Source organism: Sylvia atricapilla, chromosome 8 (genome assembly GCF_009819655.1).
Source record: "Sylvia atricapilla isolate bSylAtr1 chromosome 8, bSylAtr1.pri, whole genome shotgun sequence".
Classification (NCBI taxonomy): Eukaryota; Metazoa; Chordata; class Aves; order Passeriformes; family Sylviidae; genus Sylvia; species Sylvia atricapilla.
In genome coordinates, this window is record NC_089147.1 from 32,023,021 (window position 1) to 32,046,472 (window position 23,452).

At 47.1% G+C, this 23,452-nt stretch overlaps 2 protein-coding genes across 3 annotated transcripts in view; one reads left to right on the top strand and one right to left on the bottom strand.

The window, feature by feature from the left end:
* A1CF (APOBEC1 complementation factor) overlaps positions 1 to 23,452 on the bottom strand; it is a 503,111-nt gene that overhangs the window by 323,123 nt on the left and 156,536 nt on the right. The window lies entirely within an intron of this gene.
* PRKG1 (protein kinase cGMP-dependent 1) overlaps positions 1 to 23,452 on the top strand; it is a 374,077-nt gene that overhangs the window by 274,304 nt on the left and 76,321 nt on the right. For both annotated transcript variants that reach the window (XM_066324329.1, XM_066324328.1), the window contains exons 6-7: positions 5,588 to 5,665; positions 9,513 to 9,607. In XM_066324329.1, coding sequence (XP_066180426.1) covers positions 5,588 to 5,665; positions 9,513 to 9,607 — 173 coding nt within the window. The remainder of the gene's footprint in view (positions 1 to 5,587; positions 5,666 to 9,512; positions 9,608 to 23,452) is intronic.

Sequence of the window (23,452 nt, forward strand, 5' to 3'; positions counted from 1 at the left end):
CCAAAAGGATTGGACAGGGAGACAGGCTCCTGTCACTGTCACAGCACAGCTTTTGCTCTAAAATACATACTCAGAGAGTGCTGGTGGGAGATCAGAGAGCTGTGTCTTTAAGGAAGAAGAGTAAGTTCGTAATCCATCAGTATGAAAAAACAAAGACATCGCTGCAGGACGTTGCAGCTCAGTTAGAGCCAGCTGAGTGAAAATCACAAAATCCCAGTCTGCTTTGGGTGGAAGGGACCTCACAGCCCACCCAGTGCCACCCCTGCCATGTGCAGGGGCACCTTCCACTGTCCCAGGCTGCTCCAAGCCCCAAAGTCCAGCCTGGCCTTGGGCACTGCCAGGGATCCAGGGGCAGCCACAGCTGCTCTGGGCACCCTGTGCCAGGGCCTGCCCACCCTGCCAGGGAACAATTCCTGCCCAATATCCCATCCAGCCCTGCCCTCTGGCACTGGGAAGCCATTCCCCATTGTCCTGGCATTCCAGACCTTTGGAAATAGTCTCTTTCTCTCTCTCTCTCTACCCTTCAGGTCCTAGAAGGTCACAATTAGATCCCTTTCCTCATCTCCTTACTCAATTCTGTGCTCCGTAATTACGGTGGAACTAAGGGCATGAGTTAACCCTCTCTTCCTCTCATCGCTGCATCTTCCTCATGTTTTAATTTCCCTTTATCTTGTTGCCCTCTAGTTAAGCTGCTGCTTGGGTATTGAGATGTCTTAAGTGTCAAAAATTAGGGATAAATGAAGAGAGGACCACAAAAGCGTAATCCTCCCTTCTGGCTGTTTCAAGCAGCAACATTTTTAGACAATCCCTGGGAGTAGGACACTGTAAAACAGGGAAACAAATCTGTGTGATTCTTAAGGAGTTCAGTACAGGATACTGATATTTACCCACTCGGGTTTGCAGCGTTTTCAGCAAGTAAATATATTTTTCCATTTCATTTGGTTTGCATATCTGTTGTCATTTTAGGATGTTCACGGCAGCAAATCCCAAACAGGAAAAATAAATCTTCTAAAAGCTGCTTCTGTTTGGAGTTTTGCTGACAGTTCTGTGAATATTTTTTAGAACACCCAGCAAAATGACATATTTAGGTTATATTTATTTTATTTTAAAACCCCCTGGATGCCATGGCTGGGACATGGAGACCTGTGATCAACCCCGTGTTGCCATCACTGGTTTTTGTGGTACAAACCCAGCTCCAGCTTTGAAGTCCTGGTTTCAAAGCCACCTTTGTGCCTCTGCTCCCCTGAGGGGCCCTCTGGCGCCGTGGGTCATGGAGCATTCCAAATGCCCCATTTCCCACCGTTTCCCGAACATTCTCAGCATAAACACAGCAGTCAGAGGCATCCAGGTGGAGGAAAAACGAGGTTTTCTCCAGTTTAACTGTTGGGTTGGTCTCCAGAGTGGAGGTTTCTCCACAAGGTCCAGCTCAGACATCTCATTTTTAGTCAAAGTTTCCCCACAAGGCCTGGTCAGCTCTCCAGCATTTCATTTTTAGTCAAGGTCTTTCTATGAGGCCAAACTGAGGTTTCTTCGTGAGGCCTGGTCAAAGTTTTTCCATGAGGCTTGAGTGGGCTCTCAAACATCTCAATTTTAGTCCAGGCTTTTCCACGAGACCTAACTGAGGTTTTCCCATGAGACCTGATCAGCTCTCAAACATACTGTTTTGAGTTGAGGTTTCTCCGTGAGACCTGATGGAGGTTAATTCCATGGGGCCTGCTCAAGGTTTCTCCACAAAGCCTGGTCCAGCTCTCAAACATCTCATTTTTAGTTGAGGTTTCTCCATGAGGCCTGGGCAGGCTCTCAAACATCTCGTTTTTATTTGAGGTTCTCCACGAGGGCTGGTTGAGCTCTCAGAGATCTCAATTTTAGTCAAGGTTTCTCCAGGAGACTCAACTGAAGTTTCTTCATAAGGCCTGGTGGAGGATTCTTCATGAAGACTGGTCAGGCTCTCAAGCATCTCATTTTTGGGGGTATTTCGGGAGCAGAAGCTCCAGCTGAAGTTTGTGACTTATCAAGCTCAGTGGACTGAAGTCCTCAGGCAGATGTGAAGGTCTGAGATTGCAAAGGTGACAGTTTTTTATGTGGTGGGTGAGATGTGCCCTGGTGTGCTGGGGACAAAGAAATTAATCACACATTTAACTGTTCTGAGAGTGATGGATTGGGGTGGTCACTGAAATACGATTTGTACATTGCTTTGGGTTCTGTATCTATGGGAGATTTTCATCCTGGGGAGCACTGGGGCTCAAAAAAAGAGTTTATCAAGAAAACTTGGTGCTATTGGGCCCCACTCTTCCTAATTTTATCCATTTTCAATATCAGTTGGTCTCATAAAAGTCCAGCCACTCCTGAAGAGAACTTGCTTTGGGTGTTTTTCCACTCAAAGAAATGTTCATGACCACTCACTGACATTCTGCCCGGGATGATGGATTTCATAAAATGGGATGGTTGCCTTTTTTAAAGCATCATCTGACTCGATCCTGAGAATGGTAGTTCTCCTGTGGGGTACCTGGAGCAGGTCATGGAGACCTATCTTATCCTCTCAAACCTGTTGAGTGAGCATTCTTACCATCCCCAACCCTCCCTTTGGTGCTGGGATTTATTTTTTTATCATTTTAAGTAAAATTGACAATAGAAATAAAGGAAAAAAAAAACAACTGGTATTTTTATAGAAGCTGCTTTTACTGGACAAACTGGGATTTTCATGGGGGGCACTTGATGGAGGAGTTCAAAGGGAGAAAGAGCTTCACTTTTGTTCATTTAGGTTGGAAATGCTATTTTGTGAAAGATTCCAGCTTTTCTGTATACTGGGGGACAGGACAAGGGCAAAGGGCCTCAGGCTGGGCCAGGGGAGGCTCAGCTTGGCCAGCAGCAGGAATTTCTCCATGGAAAGGGTGCTGAGGCCTTGGCAGGGGCTGCCCAGGGAGCTTTGGAGTGCCCATGGCTGGAGGTGTCCAAGGCAGGGCTGGAGGTGGCACTCAGTGCTCTGGGCTGGGGACAAGGTGGCCATGGGGCACAGCTGGGACTCCGTGGGCTGGGAGGGATTTTCCAGCCTCAGGGATCCTGGGATTCTGTGAACTTTTGCCAAAAGGCTTCTTCAGAATACCTGAGGAGGTATTGCTGCCTCTCAAGTGGGGCTAAAAGCAAGAGCCTTGTCTTTGTTTCCACTTCCACGTGCCCTGAGCGAGCTCTTGGGCCCTTTGCCCTGCCCAGGATGGTGCGCTGAGACTGGACAGATGACGAGAGTTCCACAGAAGGGCAAAGCACATGGATGAGCTAATTTGTGTCAGTAAACAAGGATTAAAGAGCAGGAGCGTTGGTGAAGGATGGGTTGATTCAAGCACAAAGAATTGCGGGTGGAATTCGTTGTGAAAGAAATGGCTTGGAATACATAAACATGAGCATGTGGGTGGCAGGAAGGGCATGGAAAGCAGCACCAGTGAGGAGCAGGTCAAACGAAATGAAAGCAGTGGGCACTCAAGGAAGGACTAGAGGAATGTGGTTGGAATGTTGGAAGGACTTGTCTGAGATCAGAGCTCAGTTTAAAAAAGAAAAGACAAAATACTCTGAAGTGAGAGGCAAGCTTTAGGCACTTCGAAACTCAAATTTGTGTACCGTCCATTCCTTTGGCAGAGTTCTGGGTGGGGAGTTTGGGAAGACTCGTGCATGGGAGTGGTTAGGATTTGTGAGTGGGAAGTTTGGGAAAAGTCATGCATGGGAGTGGTTAGGATTTGTGAGTGGGAAGTTTGGGAAGACTCATGCCTAGGAATGGTTAGGATTTGTGGATGGGAAGTTTGGGAATACTTATGGATGGGAATGGTTAGGATTTGTGGGTGGGAAGTTTGGGAATACTCATGCATAGGAATGGTCAGGATTTGTGGGTGGGGAGTTTGGGAAGACTCGTGCATGGGAGTGGTTAGGATTTGTGGGTGGGAAGTTTGAGAGGACTCATGGGTTAGCAGGAGCCACTTTGTGGGGATGATTGGGAAGAATTAGGGGCGGGAATGGTTGGGTGGAATTCACGGGTTGGAAGGTTGGGAGAACTTGTGGGTGGGAATTGGTTACAGTGGCAGGACTCAGGTTCTCAGTTCTGCTGATGGTCGCTGCTGAGCAAGACCAAAAATGGCCTCTTGGGGAGAAGGTTTATTGTGTTAAATTGCCCAGAAATCATATAAAAAGTACCATGAATGTATCTAATGAATATGGGTTGTGTGTTGTAAATTTGGAAGCCATTAGCCCAGTTTTTTTTCAATAATAAGATTTTTGGGTTGCCTACAAGATTCTGCTTGAGGGGTCTAATCCCAACACCTCCTAAAATCAGGTCCTTCCAAGGAATTTCACCGTGGATGGTCAAAAACATCCACCTTAAATCTCTTCTCCAGGAACACCCAACATAAGCAGTAAAACTCTGCAAGCTTGTGTCCAGGTCTCCTCCTCCAGAATTTTTTTCCTTCCTCTTTGCACTCTGGCACATGAAAATGGAAAAAGCTTGGGAATTTTGTTCTCAGTCTGAAAATGATAAAAAGATTGGGGTGTAAAGATAAATAAACTTAGGTAAACACAACACCCTTCAAAGAAAACATCTCAAGCCTAGCCAAACCTGGATTAATTCCCCCATTTTAGCTCCAGTCCTTGCTGGTTTACACATACTTTGGGATTAGGAGATCTGATGGTGAGTGCAGGACATTTTTGGGGTGATTTTGTCTCAAATTTGGGCTTGGATAGAATACCCCATACCTCCAGCTCTCCTGGTCATGGCTGTAAACTCCAACAGACATTTATCCCAGGGGAGATGCAGGAGAGGATGGATAGGAAGCTCTTGGCATCCCTCAGCCTGCTGCTGGTTGAATTTGCAGGGGCAGAACATCTGGGATGAAAATTCCAAGGTTTAGGGGGTGGGGGGTCTAAATATCAATTGAAAGTGTTGATTTAGAAAATATTTGGGTTTTTTGGTGATGTATAAATGCAGATTGCTTTTGATGGGGTGACACAAGGGATGGAAGTATCCTAACAAGTTTAGATGCCAGCACTGATAAGCCGTGACATGAATTTAGCAAGAACTAGTCCACGAAATAAGGCAAAAATGGACAGATTAGGGTACTGTAATAACAGGAGAAAAGCAAAACTTATTTGCTGAATAAAGCCCTTGCTAGCAAAGCTGGAAAATCACCAAAACCAACACAAAAAAAAAAAAAAAAAAAAAAAAAAAAAAAAAAAAAAAAAAAAAAAAGAAGACGGAAATGAAAATTTTTACACCAGACTTCTTATTGCAGTTTAGTTTGTGTAGCATATTCCCTGTTGGAAATTCCTCTGCTTCATTGACGTGCTAAAAATGGCTTTAGGCTGTGAGGATAATTCATCTGGGCACAGGCTGGCACCAGCTCAGCCAGAAGAAAAATGGGCAAGCCACAAATGCTTCCAGTTAATTATTCTATTCCTTACCACAGGACAATCTTTAAGTCACAGCTGATGTCAGGCTGGGATAAAAGGAGTCTAGGGTGGTGTTCTTGCAAAGCTGCCAAAATATGGGCTGGAGAACAGGCTGTGCTTTTATTTGTTCATCTTCATTTGGTTCCTTTCCCTCTTGCAGACTCACTACGAGAGTGGAGAGTACATCATCCGCCAAGGGGCTCGAGGGGACACCTTCTTTATAATCAGCAAAGGAAAGGTGAGTTCACACCTTCCCCGGGCCAAGGGGCTCCCAAAATCCTGCTCTAGTCCCTCTCTCTCCTCTCCCGAGGCACAAATGTGTCAGCTCCAGACATTGAATGGAGCTCCTTGGCTGGGTCAGCAAGGAAGAGTGGCCTGAAGGGCTGGAAATGAAAAAGCCTGCTGGTTTGCCCAGGAGCTCCCAGGGAACACTCTGGGGTGGACACTGCTGTGGAGTCTCTGTGTAAATGACCACACAACTCAATTTCTTTGAAAGAAATCCTACAATACCCCATGATTTCTTTGCTAAGCATCCCCCTTCCGAGGCTGGCTTCCAGGCTTCATTCCCATGGCTCTCTCTTCCCAGCTTCTCTAAATAACAGAAAGGCAGGGATGCCTGAGCTCTCTCCATGGGGAGAAAAAAGGTCTAAGTTTCTCTGCCTCTGCTTGCAGGGAAAACATTTTTGACCTCTTCTCCCATAAAATGCTGTTGGGGTTTTATGGTCCAAAGTTTTTTCTTTCTACTCAGCAATTATTTATAAATTTTAGCCTGCCTAATACACTTGAGAGACACTTGGCTTCTTTCCACATAGCAGGATGGAGGTTTTGGAGGGAATACACAGTGATTTCCAGCTGCCAACCTGTTTCCACCATCATCTTCCACCTTCTGGGAGCCCGTCTTCATTGCAAGGCAAAAAACGATCTTTTTCAGATCAATAAGAATGTCACAGAGAAGTTTTTGAAATGAGGTTAACCATAGCCTGCAGAAATCCAAGTTTGTTGGTTTGATGCCCTTTCACTTCCCTTCATCCAGAAATAATGTTCCCTCTTTTCCAAGAGTATGGACAATCATGAGCCAAGCTTCAAATCCTTTTCTTTTGCTGGTTTTTTTGTGGACAAAAATATGGGGATGGTGCATCTCCCTCCCACGCTTGATGTTTGGAGCTGTGTTGGCCACTGAGGCTTTTGTCCTGCTTGGTCAGGTGGATCCCATCCCTTCCCAGCAGCACAGAATCATGGAATGGTTTGGGTGGGAAGGGACCTTAAAGCCCATCCAGTGCCACCCCTGCCATGGGCAGGGACACCTCCCACTGTCCCGGGCTGCTCCAAGCCCCAAAGTCCAGCCTGGCCTTGGGCACTGCCAGGGATCCAGGGGCAGCCACAGCTGCTCTGGGCACCCTGTGCCAGGGCCTGCCCACCCTGCCAGGGAACAATTCCTGCCCAATATCCCATCCAGCCCTGCCCTCTGGCACTGGGAAGCCATTCCCTGTGTCCTGTCCCTCCAGCCCTTGTCCCCAGTCCCTCTCCAGCTCTCCTGGAGCCCCTTTAGGCCCTGGCAGGGCTCTGAGCTCTCCCTGGAGCCTTCTCCTCTCCAGGTGAGCACCCTCAGCTCTCCCAGCCTGGCTCCAGAGGGGCTCCAGCCCTGGGAACAACTCTGTGGGTCCTCTGGACTCATTCCAACATGTCCTCAATCTACGAGGAAATGTAAACCCCAAATCTCAGCTGTTGGCCTGCAGCCTTTAACCCTCCCCCAAAGGATGGAGAAGACCTCCCATGGCCTTGGCCGTTGCTCCAAAGCCCTGGACTCCTCCTGGAGCAGCTCCTTGGCTTTGTCCCTGGCCTCGGCTCCTTTATCTTGCTGTGACAGCTGCTGGCCAGAAAAAAGGAGCTAAAATAAAACAAGGCATGGGGACTTGCTGAAAAAAGTTCCCAGACTCTCAGCTGGAGCCTGATGGCTTGACAGGAATTCCCACAGGGACAGTTAAATCCTGCCCGGTTTTCTCTTCCAAGCTCACTGCTTTGGAAAAGAGACACCAGTGGCTGATGGATGGATGGAGCTGGAGAGAGTTTAATTTTAATGCCTGGTTTAGGATGGATGTAATAATTAATCCATGCTAAGGATACAGCCCGAGACAGAGCCTCAGCAGTGAAACATGGAATAAATGGTAATAAAATATGGGGTGTTAGAGTCAGTGTGTGCTGCCTGGCACCTGCTGAAGCTGGAGCACATCACCTCCCCTGTCCTGTGGTAAAACTTGACCCAGGCAGCTCAGTAAGCCAGGAAAGTCCTGTTCCTGGGAGCAACCTGCAGTGTCTGCAGTCAGCGTGAGCAGGATCAGGGAGAGCTCCTTAGGGAATATCTGCCTTGCCTGTCACATCAGAGTGCCTGGAGTGACACAGGATCATGGAATTGATTTGATTGAAAGGACCTTAAAGCCCATCCAGTGCCACCCCTGCCATGGCAGGGACACCTTCCACTGTCCCAGGCTGCTCCAAGCCCCAAAGTCCAGCCTGGCCTTGGGCACTGCCAGGGATCCAAGGGCAGCCACAGCTGCTCTGGGCACCCTGTGCCAGGGCCTGCCCACCCTGCCAGGGAACAATTCCTGCCCAATCTCCCATCCAGCCCTGCCCTCTGGCACTGGGAAGCCATTCCTCGTGTCCTGTCCCTCCATCCCTTGTCCCCAGTCCTTCTCCAGCTCTCTTATACCTTTAGGCCCTGGAATTCTGCACTAAGGTGTCTTTGGAGCCTTCTCCAGGCTGAAGTGAGCAGAGATCATTTTTTTGCATTTCTGAGCCCATCACTCCTTTCAGAAATCCTGAGAAAACTTCTCCTCTGTTTTCTTTCAGCCCATCCTCCACTGGTAATTCTTTTAGGACCAAATTTCTTCTTCTCTGCCAGCTCTATCCACCCCACCTGACCCCACTCCTGAGCTCCTTTAGTGTATTTATTTTAACTTGTTTCCTAAAGTCCTACCAAGCAGAAATCAAAGTGATTTCCACACATGCTGTGTGCAGGAATCTGTGGAATAATAATGGATGGAAATGGCTGATTCCCTTCTGCTTGGGAAGTGCTTCTGCTCCATCCCTTGCCCTTATCCAGAGGCAGCATGGACCTTGCTGTGCCATTTTCCACCCTTTTCCCTTGAAAATCCACAATGTGGCACCAATTTAATGCTGTTCCCCACTGGAGGCTGGCTCAGAGCTTTTGAAGAGATTTAGAAGCATAGAAGCCACACTGTCTTAATCCCTGAACACTCTTTGCTTGGGATCAGTGGAAGTCATGGGAAAAGGGCTGAAATCTCTATTGAAGTTCCCTCTGTTTGTCCAGGGGTGTTCCTGGCTCATCCATCCCACATTCCCTGCCCTTCCATGAGTCAGTGCAGATGTTAACTCATTAGCCTCTCAAACCCACTGGTTCTGCCACCCCTGAAAGAGCTGCGAGAAGGTGCACGCCACAAGCATAAGTTTAGCAGGGAAATTACAGCAGGGTATCACTGAATCCAAAAGGATGTGCCTGACATCCCACCTTTTGGCCTTGGGAATTTCCACATGCAAAACTCTGCTTAAAAAAAGATGGAAAGATTTGATTTCTGCTCCAGCTAGAGTCGTCCCCTCCCTGAACTGGAGAGAGAGCAGAGCCACCCTTCATCCTGCAATGCCCTAAACTGATTCACCTCAGTTGTGTCCAAAGGGTGGTGATTTGTGTTATTCCTGTCCCTTCAGGGAATTTGGGAATGCTGGCAATCATGTGGAACAAAGCTAATGGAAGCTTAGGCCATGTGGCAAAGCAGATTTTTGGGATTTCATTCTCCTGTGACTATGCTTGCGCAGCAAACTCCACGTTTAGAGTTAAGAACATTCCCCCAAATCCAAAGCAGTAGTAGGAAAACCACTGCTCCTTTTCTTGGATGGTTTAGTTCTCAGTGCCAAGGGATGAGTGCAGGACTCTGGGGAATTACACTGTTCCCAGAGGAGCCTTTCCTGAGAGATCCAGGAGGTGACAAATTCCCCTCTGAACACAGAGGGTTTAGTTGTTCATGAGGAGTTCCCTGGATCCCTGATGGGGGAATTTGGCTTTTCCACAGGTGAACGTTACCCGCGAGGACTCTCCCAGTGAGGATCCCGTCTTTCTCCGCACGCTGGGGAAGGGGGACTGGTTTGGAGAAAAAGCCCTCCAAGGGTAAGTGCTCTTTATGTAGTAGTTCTTGAATTTTCTTTTTCTTGTAGAAGTTCTTGATGTTTTCTCCGGGATTTTTTTTTCAGCTTTCAGATGGTTCTGGCCGTTTGGGAGTGGATTTATTCTTTATTCTCTTGGACTCACTGGGTTTGTGTTAGAAGGAGGCCCCGCCTTAGTGGGAAATGGGCTTGTTCTGCACTTGAACAGCCAAATGTAGACCTTCCCTTGCTTGTGGACATAACAAAAAAGTTCGTGCTCCCTTCCCCAAACATCCATTGGAAGCTCAAAGAGTTTGATTTTGGTGGCTCTGGAGTTTTATTCCTGTGTGTGAAGGGATAATGGTGGTCATCCTGATGGGGTGCGTGGCTGAAAGCAGGGCAGTATGGGGGGTTTAAAGTGCAGTTCTGTATTTATATGGGACCTTGGAGGTGGAAATTGGATGTGAGCGAGCACTTTGATACAAACATTTTCCTCTGGGGATGAGCTAGAAGGAGAGAAGCTGCAAATCCTTATTCAACAGGTTTTTTTATTTTATTGTAAAATCTCGCTTCATTAAGGCAGGAATTTGGGACACCCATTCATCTTCATAGACAAGCATCTTTTCCTGGGGATTTATCTGGGTGCCAGAGTTCTTGGGCTTTTTTTGGGATGCTGTGGTAACATGGTCACTCCCTCCTCTACCACCCTTCTCCCAAATAAAAGGGAACAGAATACCTGAAGGCCGAATTTCCTGGCAGCCAGAGATGTACTGAGCACAAACCTCAATTCTTTGAATCTCTACCTTAATTGCAAAATGTTGTGGTTATTAACAAATATCCTGATTTTGATTCCATCCCTGCACAGCCCTGGTGACCCGGAGCATCCCCATGGTGGGAATTCCTTGGCATTTCAAATACAGCCTTTTGAGATTGGTTCATTTACAATGCTTGGCTACAGATATTTGAACAATCCAGAAATGGAAAGTTAATTATTGAGAGGATGTTCTCAGCTTGCAGGGAAAGCACAATCCTGCCATCCCTGGAAGTGTCCAAAGCCAGAATGGGGCTTGGAGCAGCCTGGGACAGTGGAAGGTGTCCCTGCCATGGCAGGGAGTGGCACTAGATGGGCTTTAAAGTGTCTTCCAACCCAAACCAGTCGGTGTTAATTATTTTATTTTATTTTATTTTTGGCCAGAGAGGTGGAATTCTGCCAGAACCACACCTCCAGTTTGCTGAGAGTCACAGGAGTTTTACAGGGAGAATTAAATGGAATCATGTGAAAATACTGTAATGTAAACATTTGGAAGCTCAATAAATTGCTGATTAATGAGCTTCTGTCGGGATTGTGTGATATGCTCCTGTTCAGCCACTTGGGAAACCTTTAGGATGATTCCACTGCTGTGGCTGGGAGCTTGAGATAAAATGGATTTTATTTCTATTTTCTTTCCATTTTTCTTTCCATTCTTATTCTATTTTCTTTCCATTTTTATCTTAGAATAATTTTTTAAAACTTTGCCAGGGCCTTAGCAATACTCAGAATCCCAGAACAGTTTGGATTGGAGTGGACTTTACAGACCAAGGGATATCTTATTAAAACCTGGTATTTCGTGTGTGTGTGTGTGTGTGTGTGGGATAAAACAACAGCTACAAATCATTTCTTCATTAGGATAGAAAATAACGCAGAAAAGCAGTCCAGCAGGAGCTGGGATAACAAATCCCTCCCAGCAATATGTCCCAGACAGAGCCATCAGGGATGTGGATTATCCCATTTTCCGTGCCCACAGCAGATGGCACCCATTAGTTCCCAGTATCCCATTGCACACCATCAGAACAAGTCATGAAATGATGATCCACATCCTCTCCCGTGGCCCCTTGCACCTTCCTGGCTAATTGCAGGCAGCAGATGGGTAATTTGCAGTCTAGCAGGACATAATTTAGGGTGCTCCACCATCAGGTGCTGTTTTCTTCCTCGCAAAGAAAACATTTGATAGGGCTGGTTACAGTAATTATTTCTATCAGCAGGGAAATAAAGTTCCTTCAAATAAGCGTGGGGAGATAACTCAATGCATCTCAGGTGCTGAACTCAGGAATAACTCGATGTGGGTAACTCAGTGTGGCTCAGGGACTAAACCTGGCTGATAAATTCGGGGCTGCTGCCTCCCTGGATTCACACAGAGCTGGGGCTGTTCAGCCTGGAGAGGAGCCTGTGGGGAAAGGGGAGACAGGAAAAGCCTTCAAATTTGATTGCCTGGCAAGAAATACTAAAAATATAAACCCTGTGAGTGAACTAGAAGTGAAAGCTAGCTTTGAGATATAGGTATGGCAGGCAGGGAGACAGCGATTAACTGGTGATGGGTTGGGTGATAGCAAACAAAGGGACCCAAGGGTGTAGCCCAACCAAGGTATCTGGGAAAAGGCAGATAAAAATAGTAGTCTTTGGAGCTTAAAATACAGAATGATACGGTAATAGAGCAGTTCTCGTGGGCTGTGTGCAAAATTTGTAAGTTTTGTATCTCGCACTGCTTGGTCTATGCAAATCAGAATATTCAACACAAAAGGAGATATAATGGACTGTAACAAGGGCCTTACTTTCTCTTGCTCTTACCTTACACCTCTTCACTCTTTACCTCACCTCACTCACCTCCCCTACCCCTGCCACCTCTCCAACCCTTCTCTCACCTCTTAGCTTTTTCCTCTCTCCCTCTTTGGGGCATCCCTTCAGCCCAGGCTGGTGGCTGGAGGCAAAGCCCTGGTACCCACGACCCTTGCAATAAACCCATGTGTTCTGTAAGTGTCTCAGGTCTGCACAGTTCCCTCTCCCTGCAGGGAGATGCTCCTCCAGGGCCCCCAGCCCTGGGTGTCCCTGTGTGCAGGGAGGGCTGGGGGCCCTGTGCCCAGCCCTGGAGGCACCTCTGCAGCGCTGTGTCCAGCTCTGGATCCTCAGCACGGCAGGGCCAGGGAGCTGCCGGAGCCGAGCGAGGGCCCGGAGCATCTGGGTGCCCAGGAAAGGCTGCGGGAGCTGGGGCTGTTCAGCCTGGAGAGGAGCCCCAGCGGAGAGGGGCCCCCAGCCCTGGGTGTCCCTGTGTGCAGGGAGGGCTCCCAGCAGGGCCCAGGCTCTGCCCAGGGGGCCCAGCAATGGCCCCAGAGCCACGGGCAGGGCCTGAGCCCAGCAATTCCCCCTGCACAGGAGGCACAACTTCTTCCCTGGGCGGTGCCCGGCCCTGAGCACATTGTCCACACAGCCCGGGGGGCTCCTCCCTGGGGCTGGGGCAGAGCTGTGTGCACACAATGCTGTGCCCTGTGCTCTGGGATGGCCCTGCTGGAGCACGGAGGTGGCACCAGGTGCCCACCCAGCTCCTGCAGCCTCTGACAGCCTGGGAGCCTGTGTGAGTTATTTTAAGGCGTGGCATATGCAGAAGGTGTGGGAATTTGGGATGCTGTCCCTCCACCACGGTCGTGGCAGGTCAGCTCATGATGGGACTGCTGGAGGAAGCTCCTGTCTGACACCAAGGGCCCCCAGGCAAAGAGTGCCCTCCCCTCATCCTGCTGCTTTGTAAAGACTAAAATACATGGTTTTTTTGATTGATTCCTTGCAAAATGTACTTGTGGTGTGTAGGGGGAAGAAGGAATTGTGGTCTTTGGGTCATGCAGGACGTGCTGTGCCCTGGTGACCCCAGCAGTGATAACTGAGCTGTTGGGACTGATTTATATCTGGTTTTTTGTTATATTCTCTATGACTCGAAAATGAGAATGTTTGTAGCTGTTCCTCATGGGACAACACACCTACTTCCAAGAAAATTGTGCTGTTTCCCATTTACATCTCCACCTCTGGTAGTTATTTTTCCTAAATTACAGAAATCAGATCTTCCTCTACGTGCCCCAAATCCCTGGGGCATGATTTGTGTCCTGATAATTTCCTGGAAAAATGAAACAATACCCATGGGTATGGGTAGGAATGTCACAAGTTCCTGTGCTGACCATTCCAAAAACCTGATACTGTATTTCCCACCTGGAGTAGTGAGTGATGGATGTTGACATCAGCGACCAGAAAAGCATGGGAATGTACATGGGAAATATCAAATCAGGAGTATTCCAATCAGGATTGCAGTTGGTGATGTCAGAGCTCTCTCTATTCATAAATAATGGTTGGAGCTGAATTTAATGACAAAAGCTTTTTTAAAGGTCGAGAACGAGACATCAATAAAAGGAGGACATTGTTTTTCTTTCTTATAGAGGGTTTTTTCTTGAGTAACACTCCAGAATCTGTTGTTTTTGATTAAATCTCTATTAACTCTGCAAGAGGTGCTGGGATCACCCCACTCCTGCTCCTCTGCTCTAATTCCTACTTTCCTTCAGTGTCCTTCAGTGATGCCACTGCTGGACTGACCTGACCTTCCCATTGCTCCTTTTCCCAGGGAATAAATGAAAAACTCCATGGTTCTTTAAAAGCTTCATAACCCAAACCTGGGAGCCTTTGGGGTGCTCCATCTTTCTTCCCTGCTCTCTCCTTTCTTGTCCTCTCCAGCTTTTTTTAGATTACTTGGCTGTCCTGGAAAGGAGCCCTTCTCCCTTTTTCTCCCCCCTTTTCCCCCTCCTTTTTCCCCTCCCTTTTCCTCCCAACTTTCCCCCCTTTTTTTCCTTTCCCTTTTTTCCCTTTTTCCTTTCCCCTTTCTCTCTTCAGCTTTAATGGGCTGAATCCTTTTCCAATGTCCTTGAGCTGTACCTCCCAGGAACAATATTCCACTTTCATGGGACACTTTCCTTGCCATCCCTCACTCCCACTAAAACCTTCTCATCTGCTGCCCTATGAACCTCATTGTCCTGAATTTTCCAGGGAAAAGAGAGTGGAATGGAGCACTGGGAATATTTGTCACTGTGGGACACAGAGGCAGGCACACAAGTGTAGATGTGGCAGGAACTTCATCTCAGGGTGACATTTCTGCAGAGATATATATGAATAAAAGATATGTTTATTCTATAGGATAAAAATAGGAAAATGCCATTGTAATTCCTATTTCCTCAGGGTGAACCACAGTTCCTTCTGTTGCAATCCATGTGTTTTTGGGAAAAGGCATCTAACCACCAAAAAGTATTGGGAAAGGGCTTGAGAAGCAGCCAAATTCTGGAGTAGGAAAGCACATGGAATTTGTGATGGGAAAGAGCTGGAAAAATGGGCTGTGAGGTGGAAGGACCATGAGGGAAGGTTCTTTCCTGGGGTGATTCCTCTTGGCATGAAGCCATTTCTTGGTCACAATGCTGAGACATTCCCTATTCCCACTGCAGCCCAGTTTGCAAGAGTAGAAAAAGGAATTAAAAGCAGCTATGGGGTAGGAATGCAGTCCAGGATGATGCAGGACAATGCAGTTTTCCAGCCAGGAGCTCCATGAGCTGGAGATGTGTAGGCGATTCTGCGGACGGCTGGGACAAGGAATTCTGCCAACCTGTGTATTCTAGAACATGTGGTTTTATTGCAAGGGTTGTGGGTAAAAGGGCCTTGCCTTCAGTCACCAGCTTCAGCTGAAGGGAAGTCCCAAAGAGAGAGGGAGAAAGAACAGGAGGGTGAGAGCTGAGAGAGAAGGGAGTGAGAGAGCAAAGGGCAGGGGGAAGAGAGCAAGAGTAGGGGGAAGAGGAAGGGTAAGAGCGAGCTAAGAGCAGCGGGAAGGAGAGGAGGAAGAGTTAAGAGAGCGAGGTCCTTGTTACAATACATTGTATCTCCTTTTGTGATGAATATTCTAATTTTCAGTGACCAACCAACACAAGACACAAAATCCTTTAGAATCTACATACAGCCTGTAAGAACATTACCATACTGTGTTGTATTTTAAACTCTAAAAACTACTCTTTACACTTCTGTTTTGCTACATTGACCTTTGGATCCCTCAGCCAGCAGAAAGGGATTGTTCAATCAGAAGGGATTCTCCTTCAGCTAGCTAGACCATTGTTTTCAGGTTATAGAGCAACTAAGACTTAGTATCCTACAACTCAAAGTAAGCTTTCATTTCTATTTCGATTATAGGTTTCATATTTTCAGAATCTTTTGCTAATCAATCATATTTATAAGGTTTCCCTGATTCATCTTCCCCAACAGAGATGTACCCATATGTAGAGGCCACCATAAAATGGAAGCAGTGCTTCAAGTGTTGATGTGCAGGAGAATGAATAAAAAGAATGAACCCCAAAAGAATGAATAAACCCAACTTTCTTACTCTGGCAAGTTGAGAAGCACTTTTTCCACCCCTGTTACTAAATAATGTATTTTTTTCTTGTAAATCCAGGGTGTTCTTCCCCTGTTTCCCAACCCCTGTGCTCTGTGTGTACCCCATGGACAGTGGATCCGACACATGGTCTCCAAAGACTGGCTGGAGTTTTGGTCATCTGTTATCTCAGATGCTTTTTACACTTCTTGCAAGCACTGGCTGATCTCAGAAGGTCTTTCAGCCTTTATTTCCCTTTCCCTACCAGGGAGGTGGGAGGCCCTGAAGGATTTAGATCCATTGCCCTGAGGCACAGGAAGCTTTTCCAGGCTTTGGGAAAGCTGTTGGCAATTCCCTGAAACAAAACCCTCCCGGGGGCTTTGAAGGGCGAGAGCTCCAAAGCTGGGACAGCTGCAAGTGGGGAGGCCAAGTGACCTTGGGGTGGTGTCACCATCTGCTCCCCTCGGGGCTGGAGCTCCTCCTGCAGGGATGGTTTGGAGAGGTGGCAGCTGGCCCTTGGAGCTGAGTGATCTCCTGAGGGAGATTTTGGGCACCCCCTGGGAGAAATTCAGTTTAATGGTGGAAAAGTGGCCCTGCCCTGCCCAGGCTGCTTGGCCTCAATGCCCTCGGCTCGAGCACAGATGGAGGAGGTTTATCATTGCAAAACTGTGGAATATCCATCAGACCCTTTGTGGTTTGTTTAATTGCTGTATTACAAGCGTGATGGATTTGCTTCCCCTTCTCCAAGTCAGGCCCTTCTCCCAGGTACCAAGCAATGTGAGAAGAGGAAATGGCCAGGGGAGGTTCAGGCTGGACATCAGGAAGAATTTCTTCACCAAAAGGGTTGTGAAACATTGGAAGCATTCCCTGAGTGCCCAGGGAAGTGGTAGAATCTCCAGAAAGTGTAATCCTGGCATGGTCTGGGAGTGTCCAGGGCTTGGAGCACCCTGGGATAGTGGAAGTTGTCCCTGCACGTGTCAGAAGGTTGGACCAAGATGAGCTTTAAGGTCCCAACCCAAACCATTCTGCAATTCTGTGCTGATTTCCATGATTCTGGGCCTTCCCTCTCTGCCCTTTTTTTTTTTGCCAATATATGAAGGAATGATCTGGAAAGGACCAGAGGGCAGAGCAAGAAGTGATGGCTCTCACAGCATCCTGCTTGGGAGCACTGCACTAGCCCTCCTGAGGAACAGTTCATTTTCTGCCTTTCCAGCAAGAATGAATTGATATTGTTGGCTCTAAAATCACAACACAGGATGAATTCTACCCAAGCCCCATCGAAACGTGGCATTTCCAGCACCCAGAATTAATCCTGACCAAGACCCTGAACGAGAGCTTCAATCATTTATGATCCTTGCTGGGTTGAATATCCTCAGGCAGTTTTAAAATCTCCCTTCTCCTGCTGCATGCTTTAAAACGTGGCACTAATTGCCACAGAAGGTTGAGTCTTTTAATGGTGATTGTTTGGGGTTTTTTTGGGTTTGTTTTTTTTTTTTTTTTGGATGAGCCATCTGGTGCTCGAGGCGATGCCTCCGAGTTCTCAGATGTGCAGTTGACTTGTTGATTTTTAGAGTCTGTTGTCTCAGATCATACATGTGGCAACAAGCCGGGTGAAGCCAATTTTCCTCTACTGTCTTTACATTTTCTGGCACATTTAGTGACTTGTGAAGATCTCTGGAAGGTGTCCCTGCCCATGGCCAGGCAGCTGGAAGTACATGAACTGTAAAATCCCTTCTAACTCAAACCATTCGGAACTCTGGGATCTTCTGAACTCAGTCCTACTTTTTCATTAACAAGAATCACAATTTTTATAGGAAAAAAAAATGCTGTGTCTTAAAACTATGGTAGTATATTTCTATATAAATACCGTGTAGAGAAAATACGATATTTATATAAAGGTTTGGAGCTGAAGCTCACCACCTGCAGTGTAATTCTCTCTAATTCTCTGGAAAACAGAGAATTATAACCTCAAGGTTTATAACCTCAAGGTTTTTCCTAATTTTTGTGCAGAGAGCTGGTACCACCTTAGTCATGCTGGTCAAAAAGATCCTCATGGAAACACCTCCAGTTCTGAAGGGTTGGGGATGGTAGGGATGAAAGGCTGGTGCACAGAAAGTCACCTTTCTCTCATTTATTTTCGAAGAAAAAAAGAAAACAAATATCAGAATCATGGGGTGGCTTGAGTGGGAAGGGAGTTTAAAGATTCAAATTTCCACCCCCTGCCATGGGCAGGGACACCTCCCACTGTCCCAGGCTGCTCCAAGCCCCAAAGTCCAGCCTGGCCTTGGGCACTGCCAGGGATCCAGGGGCAGCCACAGCTGCTCTGGGCACCCTGTGCCAGGGCCTGCCCACCCTGCCAGGGAACAATTCCTTTCTTAAAACCCACCTAAATTTCTCCCTTGTCTATTTGAAGCCATTCCCCTTGCCCTGGCACTCCATCCTCTGTCCAAAATCTCTCTCCATCTTCCCTGTCATCTTCTTCAGGCACTAGAAGGACACAACAATGTCACCCTGAAGGATCTCTTCTCCAGGCTGAACAATCCCAACTCTCTCAGCCTTTTAATACCTGTCTTTAAAGTATTTTTATCCACCCAAACTCACCCTCAGGGAAAAAGAGCCATTGGGAGATAAGGTCCCTTCCAAACCAAACCTTTCTAGGAGACTAAAAAAGCCAAAAATTTTACTACTCTCCTTCTCCTCACAAAATGGGGCATAAATAACATTAATTTGTGTTAATGATGACTCAAATGTAGTTAGTAAATAAACAAGTGGTTTGGAGTCCTAAAGGCAGTTGTTGGTTTAGAAAATTACAGTTTACGAATTGTTCTTGCTTTTCTCCAACTGAGTCATAGCCCAGGAACTCAGATTGGTGTTTGTTTTTCCTTTCCTTTGAAGCTGTTGTCTAAAGAGCAGAGACAATATTCCTCCTGCTGAGTTAAAAAAAAAAACAAAATCAAAAATAATCAAATATACGTATCTAGTGTTGGGCAGGCAGAGTGTGCCAGATGGAGGAAGGAAGGCAGAATTCCAGGGGTTTGGGGCAAAGCAGCACTACAGAAGGTTTATAGTTGCCCATATATTTGCTCTTGCTGCAGTGAACATCTCCAGGAATTTTTCCTTTTCTTTTTTTTCTTTTTTTTCCCATCTGTGTTCCATCAGAGCCTGGAAAAAACGGACTGTATTAAGGAATGCATAGGAAATAATAAATATTATTGCTATTTATTAGCTAAGAGAGCTGCTGGAGCACCATTCACATCAAAAGAATATGGTTTTGATTTATAAAATTTTTTTAAATGGTGCAATTTGGAGGATTTTTTTTCCTGTCTGAAGTGGGGTGAGTTGACTGGGTGGTGATGGAAGAGATTCCAGGGGTCAGACCTGGTTCTTGCTTCCTGGAAAGAGCAAAACCCTATGATTGAACTTTGTTTTTCCCATCTGGAAGGTGTGAAACAGCCTGGCAGGGCTGAAGGCTCCAAACTCTTCCCTTTTCCCTTTTTTTCGTGCTTTTTTTGCAGGCAATTCCTGTGTTGTGCAAAAGAAAAAAAAAAAAAAAGGAAAAAAGAAAAAAAAAAAAGAAAAAAAAAAAAAAGGAAACAATAGAGGGAAAACAATCCCATGTAATTTTGCCCTGCACCAATACATTGCTGTCAATAATAACCATCAATTATTAGATCCAAATGTTTTATCCCAGGATTTCAAAAGGAGGATGTTTGTGTCAAGGTGATGGTTTATGACAAATGTTTCCAGTTGGGGAGAAAATCTGTGCTCTGAAATAAATGTATTTTTAACGAGAGGAGAGAAAAAAATCCCTGTTCAAGAGTTCCAGTGAGCAAATCAGACATTTTTCCTGGGAAAATGCTTTCATCAAAATACTCCTGCTGGCCCCTCTTCAAGTTTGTAAGCATTAAGTGGAACTGAGGAATGCACCCGTGAATTTGAATTCTCTTGGCTTCCTTAAAAAAAAAAAAAAAAAAAAAACAACAAACAACCCCAGACAAGTGAAGATGCCTATGGGGGATGCAGGAGTAGGAATTAATTCATGGGATGTAGACAGGATAATCCTTGTTAGCAAACCCTCGGAGCAGGGTTACAACAAGATGAAATCAAAGAGGGGAAAAGAGAGCAAAAAAAGGGATATCAGCTGAAATTTATAGCTACATTCACTACAGCACCTCGTGATGTGGCTCCTGTTCAAATCTCCTTTTGTAGCCAGGGTGGATTTGGGTTTGTGTGTCAGGATCTGGAGCTCCATTTAAAATTCCTGTAATTTATCAATTTTAGAAAATTGAGGGAGTTTTCTGCACTGTAACCCGGAATTGGGATGCAGGGCCCACTCACTTGGTCATCATTATGAGGCATCACCGTAATTAAATGTGAAGGCCTGTGCTTTATAAGTCATCAAATGTTCTCTGTTAGAGCCATATTAAAATAATTCCACCTCTAAAATACAGGATAATATCAGCTCATGCCTTGCACTTTGCCTGCTGTAATTTAAATACAAAGGGACCAAAGGAAACGGCCTCAGGTGGCACCAGGGGAGGTTCAGGTTGGATATCAAGGGAAATTTCTCCACCAAAATGTTGTCAAGCACTGGGACAGGCACCATGGCAGTGGTGGGATCAGCATTCCTGGAGGGATTGCAAGGACGTGTGGAGGTGACACTTGGGGACATGGTGCAATGGTGGCCTTAAAGCGCATCCAGTGTCACCCTCTACCATGTGCAGGGACACCTCCCACTGTCCCAGGCTGCTCCAAGCCCCAAAGTCCAGCCTGGCCTTGGGCACTGCCAGGGATCCAGGGGCAGCCACAGCTGCTCTGGGCACCCTGTGCCAGGGCCTGCCCACCCTGCCAGGGAACAATTCCTGCCCAGTATCCCATCTAAATTTCCCCTGTGTCAGTATGAACCCATTCCCCTTGTCCTGTCCCTCCATCCCTTGTCCCCAGTCCCTCTCCAGCTCTCCTGGAGCCTCTTTAGGCTCTGGCAGGGGGCTCAGTCAGTGACACCAATGTGGGAACAATATAGGAATAATCCTGGGTCATTTCTATTTGCTGTTCTCCTCATCCTCCCTCCACAAACACCCAGAGTTTCGTAGGCTGTGTACTATTCCTGTCCTGGATATCTTCCTATTTCTTTACAGCCATCACTCTACCAGTCCCTTGCTTTGAATTTAATAGTTATTAACATCAATTTTAAGCCTCAGAGCAGATTTTTTCCCCCCTGTCCAGACTTGGCACGGGGGCTGTTTATGCTGGTGGATGGCAATCAGCCTCCAATAGCTCCACTTTCAGTGGTGGCCTCTGATCTCACTTTGAGTTACCCTGGCTGTTGACACAAAAGATACACTTAAGCTTTTAATTCCTTGGTGCATTCCAGCAGATTCCTGTTGTCCCCGCCTGTCCTTGTCCCTGTGCGGTGTCACTGTGACTTCAAAGTGGGGGCTGGAGCCAGCCTGGCCACTGGGCTCTTGGAGATCAGCAAGGCTGGCTGGGAATGCCCACCCTGAGAGGGCTAACATTTAAAAGTAATAAACAGTGCTATCAGCACCCAAATGTGGGTGTTAATTCGGGAGAGGGCACAGCCAGAGCAAGGCTTCTGTGAGAGGCAGCTCTGCCGTGACAGCGCCGGGATTGGTGTGAGGAGCTGGGGTTACCTTTGGGTTTGGCTCCCAGGACTGGGATTTTGGGCCTGTTTTTTTATTGTGAAGTCCATGTAGGGGAGAGCCAGCGTTCCTTTCTGCTGGACACAGAGGGTTGGGGTTGTTTGTTTAGGAGTGCTCCCCTTAGGGTTTAATGCCCTACTGACGTTTTGTTGGGCTGAACCGTGTTATCACTGATCCTCCTGGTGCCTTGCTGTGGCTGCCTAGATCAGAGGCTAGACAAGATTAAGAGAATAAAAGTAGGTATTTATTAAAAACCTGTCATAAATAGCTATTCTTATAGGTATTTATATTCTTTTTGACCTTGATCAATCAAAAGTCTCCGAGAGGGGCTACACCCAAGGTGGAGGATGGTCATGAGTTTTTCAGACAGATATAAGTTTGGTCCATTTACATATCAGGAATTAATGCTCCACTTACAGCTTCAGCTAATGAAGTCATAGACCCCCAGGTTGTTTCCCCCCAGTTCACTTTTGTTCATGCTTTTTGGGACCTGAAGCTGTGGGGTTTCCTCAGATCTCAGGCCTAGAGGGATTGTTTTGTGTGGCCAGAATGCGAGGACAGTGAACTAACACTCTGGATGGAGTTCAGAGTTATGCACTAATGCATAATTTGAAAATGCAAAGGCTGAAATCTTAAGGCATCACTCCAAATCTCCACTGGAGGCTGAAGCTTCCCATTCCAGGGAATTTAAGAGGGGAAGCATCTCCAGCTGTGCCAGCTGTGTGGGAGAGTGTGTGAACAGATCCTGTGCTGGACAGCTCAGGGCTGGGACACTGCCCCGGGGCTGGGATGAGGGGTGGGCACTGGGACCCTCCATGGGCAATGCTGGTTATTTCCAGCCAGACACTCTTAAGGGATACAGGGGCCTCAGGCACTGCTGGTGAGTGTAGGTGAGAGAAGCTCTTCAACACTGGAATTAACCATTGGTTTCCTGGGGTTTTTGGGATAGACTGGACCATGCTGCCTTCTCCATGAGTTCTCTGCTTTATTAAAGCCTGGCTGTTACACTGATGGGCACCTGGCCAGTGGAGAGCCCATGCAGCCCCTGCTCCTCTGGGATCTCTCCTTCCCATCCCATGGCCCATCTCCCTATCCCAGTCCTGCAGCAGCTGATTCTCTGCAGGTTTCAGGCACCGAACCACCTCTGTCTCCTTTGTTCTCCACACACAAGGTCGTTACCCCTAGATCCACTTGTTCTTATGCTGCCAAACTGTTCTGGCTGGAATCCCGCAGCAGGCTGATTTCCTTAATTATGATTATTGTCTTCCCCCTTCTGCCATCTCTCCAGCTCAGCAGCAGTGCCCCGGCCGTCTTTTCATTCCCTGACCATCAATTGTCAGCTTTTGTCTCCATTCCCTGCTTTTCTCTTTCCAAAGAGAAAATGGAGAAGGAATGGTTCTGAGGTGTTGTCACATCACAGAATCACAGTCACAGAATCACTGGGTTGCAAAGAGACCTCCAAGACCATCAAGTCCAACCCAGCCCTAAAACCTTAACTAAACCCTGGCACTGAGAGTCTCATCCAGTCTTTTTTTAACCACATGGAAGGATGATGACTCCACCACATCCCCAGGCAGACCATTCCAGTACATCACCACCCTTTCTGTAAAAAACTTTTTCATAATATCCAACCTGTATTTCCCTTGGTGCAGCTTGAGACTGTGCCCTCTCATTCTGTCAGTGCTTCCTGGAGAAAGAGACCGACCCTCACCTGAGCACAGCCACCTTTCAGGGAGTTGTAGGGAGCGATAAAGTCACCTCTGAGTCTCCTTTTCTCCAGGCTGAAAAGCCCCAGCTCCCTCAGTTGTTCCTCACAGGGTTTGTGTTCCCAGCCCCTCACCAGCCTCAGTGCCTCCTCTGGACGGGTTCAAGTGTCTCAATGTCCTTCCTAAACTGAGATCCCAGAACTGGACACAGCACTCAGTGTCCTTCCTAAACTGAGATCCCAGAGCTGGACACAGCACTCAGTGTCCATCCTAAACTGAGACACCCAGAGCTGGACACAGCACTCAGTGT